This window comes from Salvelinus fontinalis, chromosome 24, assembly GCF_029448725.1.
Source record: "Salvelinus fontinalis isolate EN_2023a chromosome 24, ASM2944872v1, whole genome shotgun sequence".
Taxonomy (NCBI): domain Eukaryota; kingdom Metazoa; phylum Chordata; class Actinopteri; order Salmoniformes; family Salmonidae; genus Salvelinus; species Salvelinus fontinalis.
This window is the reverse complement of record NC_074688.1, coordinates 25,392,162-25,404,838: the sequence shown is the minus strand read 5'-3', so window position 1 is coordinate 25,404,838 and position 12,677 is coordinate 25,392,162. Positions and strand designations below refer to the sequence as shown.

General features: G+C 42.8%; 1 protein-coding gene across 1 annotated transcript in view; it reads right to left on the bottom strand.

The window, feature by feature from the left end:
- LOC129822579 (nectin-3-like protein) overlaps positions 1-12,677 on the bottom strand; it is a 79,639-nt gene that overhangs the window by 31,640 nt on the left and 35,322 nt on the right. Inside the window, exon 2 of the mRNA XM_055880921.1 lies at positions 2,327-2,674. Coding sequence (XP_055736896.1) covers positions 2,327-2,674 — 348 coding nt within the window. The remainder of the gene's footprint in view (positions 1-2,326; positions 2,675-12,677) is intronic.

Sequence of the window (12,677 nt, the reverse complement as noted above, 5' to 3'; positions counted from 1 at the left end):
TCACCGAAGTGTTTTGCTCTAAATCTCAAGTCAAATCGCAATTGCAACATTTGGTTAAAATTAAGGACTAGATTGTTTGCCCATATCGTACAGCCCTACATGGAAGTGTGGAAATTATGTCAAATTAGTGCAGGAAATGCAGAAATTAAATGAAAACGCTGCAAATTATTTTTGGTTGAACTGAATAGTATAAAACAATCAGAATGGAGAAAGACCCATTGAAATCACTTAGAATGTATGTGCTGCCCCCCTAGGGTCACACACTACTCAAAGCAAATAAAGATCTTTAGTTATTCAAAAACATTTAAAAAATGTATACTGTGATATGATATTTTGGCCATATCAACCAGCCCTATGAGAGCGCAGCTGACAAAGCCAGCCAACCAGGACTACAGTTCAACTGTAAGGCTAGTGGTCAAACCATGCAGTATCTCCACAGTTTTGACATATCAATCAGTACACTTAAGAATAATTACAATTATCACCAATCTCTGCATTTATGGGGCTCATTGGATGATCAAGTAAATCATAGAGAGTGGATATTTTGATTATCTAATGAAACAACTTCTAACAATAAAACATACAAATTTAATTTGACCCTCAACAATTGAACAAGTCTTGCCATGGCACTGCACTGCTGCGAGGTTATGTTCTCTTTAGTTTTTATGACTCAGCTGAAAAGAGAAGATGTTATTGCTCCACATCAAATGCATGTCATGGACAGTAAAACATGGCTATCAGTGAGTCCTACAGAGAGATCTGGGCCTGAGTAGAAGACCGCTTATGGTTTGATGATACAATAACTCAGAAAGTTAAAGTGGAACTGGGCCAGACTGTGGAGTTTGCCGCAATGTCAGGCATAGCATCATCAGTTGACATTTTCATTAATGCAGCTTTTTTAAGTGTTGTCTTGTTTTCTCTTAAAAGTCTTAGCAGAAACTCAGTCTCTTAGAAAACTGCATAAGGTTTCTCACTTCCTTGTCAGCAATAACAATCCCAAACAAAAGGTCATTCTAATTCTCAGAGTTTCGGTGGTGGTGTATTATTCCTTTGCCATTGTTTACAGGTGGGGGCTTGAGGCTCAAGTAGCAAAGCTCCTCCTACCATTAAAATGTAACCCTTTGCCTTTTGTAAGGTTAGGAGGAAGGGGGTGGGAGAGAGAGACAGAATGAGAAAGAGAGAATGGGGGGGGTGGGGGGGGGTCATTACCTGAATGTACACTGCACTCCTCTTATAAGATTCAAATCTGTCCCAGACTATTACATTCTTACAACCGTTGTTGAAAGGGAAGCTATGAGAGTTTTGTTTTTATATCAGTGGTTATTCTCAGAAGAGGAGTGTACCCACTCACAGTGTTAAGATATAAAACACCCCCAATAAACAACAACACAGAGTAAAGGAAGGCGGGTGGAAGCCCAGGTTGCGTCCCAAATTACCCTATTCCCCATGGCCCCTGGTCAAAAGCAGTGCACTAGAGAAGACCGTGCCATTTGGGACACAGAAAGACTAAAGGTAGATGTGGGCTAATGGAAGGCTGTGGAGGCCCAGACACTGAGTCGAGGCAGGCAGCCTCCTGTCACAGCAGCACTTAATGTAGCCCTCATTAGTCATCAGAGCCAGCCTGAGGCCGAGTGTCAAATGGCACCCTATTCCCTATATTGTGCACTACTTTCACCAGTCAAAAGTAGTGCACTACATATGGCATAGGGTGCTATTTGGGACTCAGTCTCAGGAGAGATACACATGAATCCTGGCTGGCTGCAGCTTTCATCACCGTCCACAATCCAATCAACCATTATAGGGGTGGAAACACATGCTGACCGCACAACAATCCTTAAAGTTCACTCTCAGTAAGGTGCTACTTTATAATGTGTCCATACGAGTTGGAACCTTTACGTGTGGATTTGTTTATATTAAGTCAGTAAATCTATGTGGCATTTGGCTCCTACAGTAATAAGGCTAGCTGTATGAATATTTATCAAGTCTGAACTGACCTCCTATAATTCATGGGGATAATGAGAACATTTTCTGAGAAAGGACATTCAGGTAAAATGGAGCTGGTGCTGTATGCTTCTACAGTACAAAAAGTAACTGTATCTTTATGGTGGACGCCGAGTGTCTGTCCCCCAAATGACAGCCTATTCCCCATTTAGAGCACTACTTTTGACTAGGGCCCATTGGGGCTGCATCAAAAATGGCACCCTATTTCCTCTATAGTGCACTACTTTTGACCAGAGCGCAATGCGGGCCCTGGTCAATAGTAGTGCACTATAAAGGGAATAAGGTAAATTGACCAAGTCCGAAGCAGTCTAAGAGTTCCACATACCTAGTATATTGACGGTGGTGGATGCCTGCGTGTTGCCCAGTGGGAAAGTCGCCACTTTACACGTGTAAGACCCGATGTCCTGAAATCCCACGCCTTCCAGGACGATGGTGGCATCGTGCACGGAGGGGTTCAGGAAGGACAGGCGCCTGGCGTAGTCTGGAGAGATGGAGATGCCAAACTGGGGGTTGAAAACGGCCAGGGTGATGGTGCCTGAGGGCAGGCGACGCTCCCAGGAGCTCTGGGTGAGGCTGAGGTTGGTGCCCACCTCCACCCTGCAGCCCAGAGTAATGTTCTTCCCCAGCACAGCACTCACCCTCTCTGGGACCAGCACCTCGTTACTGCACACACCTATAGACAGGGGGAAGGGGAGAGACACAGTTACTTAGATATAGACACAGTTACAGGAGAGATCCATGTTGAGAACAGTCATAAAAATAAAAACTGTAATCAGGACTGAACCTCAGTCAAAAAGGAGAACATGGGCTTCTTTTCAACTTTTATCTTTCATGCTTTTATTCAGAAACGACAGCCCCTTCCAAACCATAGAAACCAAACCGCCTTGACGATGTTAGGCCTACATTATGAAACATACTATATCACGTCACTTCCCTCTCATATTACTCTTCCCATGGGAATGGGCTGACCGGACTTCTTTCTGGAACAACTAGTCTTGCCGTGTGTTTGTGATATTAAGGTGGTATTTCAACAGTGTAACAACGGATGGGCTTTTAGCTTTATGATGAGGTTTATCAGGGAGATGTGTCTGAGTCTGGAACCCCTCAATGTGTGTTCACTCCTAATGAGCAACACACACCGCAACACACAGCAACAGACATTTAGCCTCCCTTTTCACCACAGGACGTCCTCACTGTCACTGCTGCTAATTGTTAGAGCACCTTGCCATATAAAGTAAAAGCATTATAAAGAAAAAAAACTTTCTGGAAGAAGATGAAACATAAAAAGCAATTTGATGTTTTTTTAATGTTTTTAAAAGGCCCTTTCATGTCTATGCATGTAGGGAGTTATTTTCAGCTTGCTGTAACATGTAAAATGTGGGTTTTTCATGGGGGCTGGCTAGTTCAGATGCTGTGATTGAGTAAAGGCGCAGAAAGCCAATAAGGAGAGAGGATGAGCAGTGAGCACATTATTATGGCAGGCTGTATCACAACCGGCTGTGATTGGGAGTCCCATAGAGCGGTGCACAATTGGCCCAGCGTCGTCCGGGTTTGGCCGGTGTAGGTTGTCATTGTAAATAAGAATTTGTTCTTAACTGACTTGCCTAGTTAAATAAAGGTTAAATAAATATTTATTTTTTAAAACAGTGGGAATCAGCTGCTTCAATGGACGGAAAAGAGGCAATGAAGCCTAACATGATTCAGAAGTATTGTGTTCTCTACTTTTTGTTTTCCTTTGATTTGAAAGTAGAAGCTGCATGATACAAGCCTACTAGGCTAATTTGATTTATAGTAGATAGAAAGCTAGTCTGTCTAGGGGGTGTACTAAAACATCAAGCTGCCTCCCGCTACAGAAACAGAAGATACCGGTAGGCGCCTCCTGCCCTATGGACTATTCTGGCTCGAACAAGGCTTATACAGTAGGCCTACTTTCTACTAGATAGGCCTAACACCTCGTGCTGGATGTTTGCAATAACTAGCTAGTCTAACCATTTAAGAAATTGAGCAATACATGCCTACTGTAACATTTAGAAGCACCACAGGCAGCAAACTCTGAATGAATCACTAGCCTACAACTTGAGGGAAATGAATTTGAACTTGAAACACATCTTAAATTACAGGTTAGTCCAATCCCTAGAATCATGGGCAAAATATATTCCAACCAAGAAAGACCAGAGTCAAATGTCTCTAAACATAATAACACAAATTAGTCATTGATACCCACATACTGTATAAATTTAAACATTAAGTTCATATGAACTTTTACAACCCTGTCGTCTATATTGGATTGTTGGGGGCACACCTCGCTGTAAATCTTGCACTAGCCTTCATGTTTTTGCATGAATTGAATGCCATTCAAAAGAACATTCAGTGTAAGGTCTGAGTTTTCTTAACGCAATTTAAAGTTATATTTGGGAGATCTAAATTTCCACCTACCAATGTGTGTGGAGTAAGCTAATATAAGCGGCCTACTGGCTGATTCTTTAGGGTCCTTGACATGAATATGAGAGGGAAACCACAGCTACGCTATCCTGGCTAAGGGGGAATATAGGCTCCCTCTGCTCTCTTGCCTCCCCTGTAATTTCAGGGATCACATGTATATGTGCGCGCACACACACACACACCCCCACACTAGGGCTGTCCCAGACTAAAACAAATCTTGGTCGACCAAGAGTTGTCTGTTCTTTCGACCAATCGATTGGTCTAATTTTAAAATGTTTCCTTTTCCATGTATAGACACATCCTATGTGTTTTAATCAAATCAATGAAATGCACTGAGCTTGTCTGATGCTTTAAGCAAACTGTTTGATGAAATAATTAAGTCACAGAAATGACTAGAGGGACACAGACCGCAATTGATTTGAATGTGCCAGGCCCGACTCAGACTTACTGCAATGTGTTAAAAAATATATACAGAGAGTGACTGTGACTAGAACCCTTTGGCTCTCTCTCCACCCTTCTGCAATGACCACCACAGAACACCAACAGTGTGTATTGCGTGATATCCAACTGTGTTGCTGGAGCTGCAACATACAGTGCATTCAGAAAGTATCAGACCCCTTCTCTTTTTCCACACTTTGTTACGTTACAGCCTTATTCTAAAATGGATCTCACACATTTTTTTTCTCATAAATGTACACACAATTTAAAAACTGAAAAATCACACTTACATAAGTATTCAGACCCTTTACACAGTGCTTTGTTGAAGCATCCTTTACAGCGATTACAGCCTCAAGTCTTCTTTGGTACACCTGTATTTGGGGAGTTTCTCCCATTCTTCTCTGCAGATCCTCTCAAGCTCTGTCAGGTTGGACGGGGAGCGTCGCTGCACAGCTATTTTCAGGTCTCTCCAGAGATGTTCGATCAGGTTCAAGTCCGGGCTCTGGCTGGGCCACTCAAGGACATTCAGAGACCTGTCACTAAGCCACTCATGCGTTGTCTTGGCTGTGTGCTTAGGGTCGTTGTCCTGTTGGAAGGTGAACTCTCGCCCTAGTCTGAGGTCCTGAGCACTCTGGAGCAGGTTTTCATCAAGGATCTCTCTGTACTTTGCTCCGTTCATCTTTCCCTCGATCCTGCCTAGTCTCCCAGTTCCTGCTGCTGAAAAACATCCCCACAGCATAATGCTGCCACCACCATGATGCTGCCACCACCATGCTTCACTGTAGGGATGGTGCCACATTTCCTCCAGACGTGAGGCATGGCATTCAGGCTACAGAGTTCAATCTTGGTTTCATCAGACCAGAGAATTTTGTTTCTCATAATCTGATAGTCCTTTAGATGCCTTTTGGCAAACTCTAAGCGGGCTGTCATGTGCCTTTTACTGAGGAGTGGCTTCCGTCTCCGACTCTACCATAAAGGACTGATTGGTGGAGTGCTGCAGAGATGGTTGTCCATCTCCACAGAGGTTCTCCCAACTCCACAGAGGAATTCTGGAGATCTGTCAGAGCGACCATCAGGTTCTTGGTCACCTCCCTGACCAAGGCCCTTCTCCCCCGATTGCTCAGTTTGGCCGGGCAACCAGCTCTAGGAAAAGTCTTTGTGGTTCAAAACGCTTCCATTTAAGAATGATGGAGGCCACAGTCTTCTTGGAGACCTTCAATGCTGCAGACATTTTTTGATACCCTTCCCCAGATCGGTCTCGGAGCCCTATGGACAATTCCTTTGATCTCATGGCTTGGTTTCCCCCCTGAAATGCACTGTCAAACATCTCAAGGTTGATGAATGGAGACAGGATACACCTGAACTCAATTTTTGAGTCTCATAACAAAGGGTCTGAATACTTTTTTATAGAAAAAAAATGTGGGGGTACTTTTTACCCCTTTTTCTACCAGTTACAGTCTTGTCCCTTCACTGCAACTCCCGTACGGACTCAGGAGAGGCAAAGGTCGAGAGCCATGCGTCCTCCGAAACAGGACCCCGCCAAGCTGCACTGCTTCTTGACACAATGCTTGCTTAATCCAGAAGCACCAATGTGTACAGGAAACACTGTACAGCTGGCCACAAGGACTCGCTAGAGCGCGATGGGACAAGGACATCCCAGCCGGCCAAACCCTCCTCTAACCCGGACGACGCTGGGCCAATTGTGAGCCGCCTCATGGGTCTCCCGGTCGGCTGCGACACAGAACGGGATTGAACCCGGATCTGTAGGGAAGCCTCTAGCACTGCGACGCAGTGCCTTAGACCGCCCCGCCACTCGGGAGGGCCAAGGGTCTGAATTCTTATAAGGCATTCTTATAAGGCATTTCTGTTAGTTTTTTTTTATAAATCTGCAAACATTTCTAAAAAACTTTTTTTGCTTGTCCTTATGGAGTATTATGTGTAGATTGCTGAAAAAATATATAATTGTGGGATCCATTTTAGAATAAGGCTTCAACATAACAAAATATGTAAAAAGTCAAGGGGTCTGGATTCTTTCCCGAATGCACTGTATAGCATATCATAATCAAATCAATATATTGGTTATAACAAACTCTGAACACCGTAACACGTGACAGCAAAATGGATGCAGATGACGTGACAAATAAACTCGAAACGGGGGAATGTTTACTGGTTGCTCAGGAGGTAAAGGGGAAGTCAGATGTGTGGAATAAATGTGACTAGTTATGGAAAATACTGGAGATAAACAAAAAGAAAGCAAGGAGCAAGCTCTGCCTGCATATTATGTGTGCCAAATAGGTGCTGTATAGATTACAATATAATTTTTCTGACTGTTTGGAACAATGTAAACAACACTAAATAAATTATAAAACAACACTAAATAAATTATAAGCATACCAGAGTCTGTCGTACGTACGTTTTTTGTTGTACAGCCTTTATTACAGCAAAGACTAAAAACAGTCACATTCAATTGTGAATAACATTTCTGAATATGAACGTTTTAGGCCTATTTACTGTTTACGCTAATATTTCAATGGTCTACATGTTATTTTATTTTAAAGCTAAAATGCTTGATTGCATTTCAAATCATGAATGACGCTTATGTTATGTGATGACATTGAACAAATAAATTATTGATTGATACAGTAGCCTATATACAATTGAAGTCGGAAGTTTACATACACTTAGGTTGGAGTCATTCAATATGTTAATCAACTACTACAAACTATACAAACTATAGTTTTGGCAAGCCGGTTAGGACATCTACTTTGTTCATGACACAAGTAATTTTCCCAACAATTGTTTACAGACAGATTATTTCACTTATAATTCACTGTATCACAATTCCAGTGGGTCAGAAGTTTACATACACTAAGTTGACTGTGCCTTTAAACAGCTTGGAAAATTCCAGAAAATGATGTCATGGCTTTAGAAGCTTCTGATAGGCTAAATGACACCATTTGAGTCAATTGGAGGTGTACCTGTGGATATATTTCAAGGCCTACCTTCAAACTCAGTGCCTCTTTGCTTGACATCATGGGAAAATCAAAAGAAATCAGCCAAGATCTCAGAAAAATAATTGTAGACCTCCACAAGTCTGGTTCATCCTTGGGAGCAATTTACAAACACCTGAAGGTACCACGTTCATCTGTACAAACAATAGTATGCAAGTATAAACAGCATGGGACCACGCAGCCGTCATACCACTCAGGAAGGAGACGCGTTCTATCTCCTAGAGATGAACGTACTTTGGTGCAAAAAGTGCAAACCAATCCCAGAACAGCAAAGGACCTTGTGAAGATGCTGGAGAAAACAGGTACAAAAATATCTATATCCACAGTAAAACGAGTCCTATATCGACATAACCTGAAAGGCCGCTCAGCAAGGAAAAAGCCACTGCTCCAAAACCACCATAAAAAAAGCCAGACTACGGTTTGCCACTGCACATGGGCACAAAGATCGTACTTTTTGGAGAAATGTCCTCTGGTCTGATGAAACAAAAATAGAACTGTTTGGCCATAATAACCATCGTTATGTTTGGAGGAAAAAGGGGGAGGCTTGCAAGCCGAAGAACACCATCCCAACAGTGAAGAACGGGGGTGGCAGCATCATGTTGGGGGGGTGCTTTGCTGCAGGAGGGACTGGTGCACTTCACAAAATAGATGGCATCATGAGGAGGAAATGTATGTAAATATATTGAAGCAATATCTCAAGACTCAGGAAGTTAAAGCATGGTCGCAAATGGGTCTTCCAAATGGACAATGACCTCAAGCATACTTCCAAAGTTGTGGCAAAATGGCTTCAGGACAACAAAGTCAAGGTATTGGAGTGTCCATCACAAAGCCCTGACCTCAATCCTATAGAAAATTTGTGGGCAGAACTGAAAAAGCGTGTGTGATCAAGGAGGCCTACAAAACCTGACTCAGTTACACCATCTCTGTCAGGAGGAATGGGCCAAAATTCACCCAACTTATTGTGGGAAGCTTGTGGAAGGCTACCCGAAACGTTTGACCCAAGTTTAACAATTTAAAGGCAATGCTACCAAATACTAATTGAGTGTATGTACACTTCGGACCCACTGGGAATGTGATGAAAGAAATAAAAGCTGAAATAAATCTGTCTCTCTACTTATTTTTGACATTTCACATTCTTAAAATAAAGTGGTGACCCTAACTGACCTAAGACAGTGAATTTTTACTAGGATTAAATGTCAGGAATTGTTAAAAACTGAGTTTAAATGTATTTGGCTAAGGTGTATGTAAACTTCTGACTTCAACTGTAGGTATTGAAATATAGGCCTAAGTAAGTTACGTATTAAGACTAACAAAGATGCGGTCTTAGGCCTAGAGCTCGATGGTAGTTATACAAGGCTGCTATACTAAGGCTACTAATGATAATGACATTAAAAATTATTATAATGATGATCATAATAATAATAATTACCAGAAGGAGATCAAGGAAAAAGGAGGGTTATTATTATTATAAATATAATTTCTGACCATTTGGAACAGTGTAAACACTAAATTAATTATAAATAATACCAGAGGCTCGTCTAACGGGGGAAAAAGTGTGAAGTCTTTATTACAGCATAGCAAAGATTAAAAACAGACGAATTTGTGAAATCGTTTATCCGACATGTGGTTGCGTGAGGCTTGGTGTAGTAGTCAGTAGGCTATTAAACAAACACTCAAACAGGCAACAGAAGCAGGATCTGTCTTGTTTCTGTAGATATACTGTACCAGTCAAAGGTTTGGACACACCTACTCATTCAATGGTTTTTCTTTATTTTTACTGTTTTCTACATTGTAGAATAATAGTGAAGACATCAAAACTATAAAATAACACATATGTAATCATGTACTAACCAAAAAAGTGTTAATTCAAAATATATTTTAGATTCTTCAAAGTAGCCACCCTTTGCATTGATGACAGCTCTTGGCATTCTCTCAACCAGCTTCATGAGGTAGCAACACGGTCTAGGAAAAGGCGTCAATTCAACAGCGCACTGATGTGTTTCAGAATCGAGGACAGCGACCACTATCCAACGCGGGAGAAAGCGCATTTGTATATTATATTTATTTGTGCTGCACCATTGTTCTTACATAATATAGCTTAACCATATACAATTTCAGTAGCGCATGTCTTAGACTGATGGACTGTGCCATCCCTACGGCCTCCTCAATGGATCAGACCACTCAAACAGGCGCGAATCAGACAGGTGTCTTGTTCACCGTGATTTATTTATTTTTTGCTACTGCTTGACGAAAGAAATCTCAGTCGACCAACAGCCTATCGACCAAACAATCGACAAGTTGACTAAATTGGGTCAGCCCTTGTACACGCACACGCACACACACACACACACACTCTTTCCACTATGAAAACTGGGGGTGAGTGTGTGAGCAATCTGAGAATGTGTGTATGATTCAGGGATTTTTTTAAGGTAGAAGATATGTGAATCATATAGCAAGCCTAGCTGGTGAGGGGTTTGTAAGAGCTTTCCATGGCCGAATAGATGTGTGTGTATTGCAACGCATTGAGTTGCGTTGTGCTTTGTTTGTTTAGCGTCAGTGTGCCGTGCGGTCACAGTATCCTCTGTGTCTATTGGTGTGGTTGAGTGTCAGGGTCAGTGTATGCTATGCAGCCAGTCTCCACTCCACTCAGAACACTGAGCCGGGACAACAGCTGCTCCTGCACTCTGACTATCCCAGGGACCAACGCACCCGGAACGCCATGTGCTTCTACTGGCCTACCTACCATAACAACGTCTCACACACACACACACACACACACACACACGACACACACGACACACACGAGCAGGAGCTATACATAGCCATGAAAACACAAGCTACTGTAACATGGGAATACATCAGTCAAAACAGACAGGAGGACAGGACGGTAATAAAAAGAAAATACAGCTATTTCTGTGCAGCAGTAGCAGGAGAGGGAATACACTGACATGCTTGGCATGTGTGACAAGCATGTTGATCCAGGCACAGGAATGACACACGTCTCAGACTGACTGAGACTGGGCCACTACGCTCCGCTAGGCTAGCAGCATGCCCCACATACTGTACCTGCCACACAGTGCCACCATTCCTACATACATAGCTAGGCTACTACAACAAGCAATCAGCAAGACAGTCAGTGTGTCTGTCTGCCTCTGGGACTGCCTCTGAAATAGGACCCAATTCAATTCCCTATATAGTGCACTACTTTTGACCAGAGCCCTATATAGGGAAATGGTGACATTTGGGACACCCCCATAGTCCAAGCAAACATCAAGGCAGTGTGTCTGTTGGTTTCAGCCTCTGGGTCTAGGCCTGTCAAAGCACACAGGGAAACTAGACTCCATCCATGTTTGTTTTACAGAACAGCATTTAGCATTTAGTGCTGTGCCCACCACCCTCCTCCACCACAGGAGAGGAGTGAGACAGATGGCTTCTGCCTGGGACACCTATACTACAGCCAGGAGAGTGTGGCCGGCTAGGTTGTCTCCCATTTATAGTCCACTACTTTAATTGACAAGAGCCCTATGGGCCCTGCACTATATAGGAAATAGGGTGCCATTTGGGACACAACAGGAGTGTGGCAGGCAACTTGGAGTCCCTGGCTCAGAACGCACTGTAGATGAAGGCCCGCAATCAAAACAAATAATACAACTATGAAATGGAATCTGAAAAAACTGGAGGTAAGAAAATGGGAACAGGGCGTTAAACAAAACAAGGCATGCTGTTCCACCAGGGAGGGAGAGAACCTTTAAAACAATGAGGCATCCCTCTGGACCGGACTGGAGCCACTGTAGGCTGCACTATGTCCCTAATGGCACCCTCTGCCCTATGTAGTGCACTACTTTTGACCAGGGCCCATAGGGGAACTATATAGGGATTTGGGGACGCATCCATTGTCTCAGTCCAATCCACTGCCTCTCTATAAAGACACAATCTGTTCACTGTTCTATTCTAGGAGAAGTAAGCTACTTTTTATTTCAGATCTCACTCAAAACAAAACCATGCTCTTTATTCCTAGGCCTATGTTGTTATGCCTTACTTACAGTTGATATTTTACTGCATTCTGCACCTCACCAATTTTTTTCTAGTTCTTGATTATCCTCTGTTCCTTAACGTAGGAAGATAATAAATCACCTAGCTCTGTTGCCACCCTCCTAAATTATGTGGTTTCTATTGGTTTCAATGGAATGTTTTGGATTTTACAGCCCTGAATTTGCCTGACCAAGGAAAAAGACTAGGGGAAACACTGAAGCCTTCATGCATGGTAGTAGTCCTGGAATCAAATGAACAAGATGACTAAGGGAATGAGGCCCAAACAATCAATTGATGATTGTTATGACAACTAACATATTATGAGGACTCTCTCAGAGAATAGCCTAAACCTACTAAAGACAGGAGATTACAAAGACAGAGGAAGCAGAACTAAAATTGATATTAGATCCCTATATGGATGGAAACCCTGAGAACCCATCAGGCAGGGCAGCAATGAACTCATGAAAAGGATATGCTATGCTGGCCCTTTGAAGCACGCTTTCTGTTTGTTTCTCTCCTTCCTGACGCCATTAATTGTGACAAGCTGCTCTGAACGAAGACGCTGTAATGGTAAATCAAAACCTTCCAGTTTGCTTGGCAACCAACTCAAACATTGCACACTGGCCACTTGATGAGCCAAAATCCCCCACCCATCCACCCAGAGTTGACACGGCCTCGATCTTCCCCAAAGAACCTGCATGTTCCCTGGGTTGTAGTCCTCTCCTCTCCACAGTCTGGTCTGGAGGAAGCAAG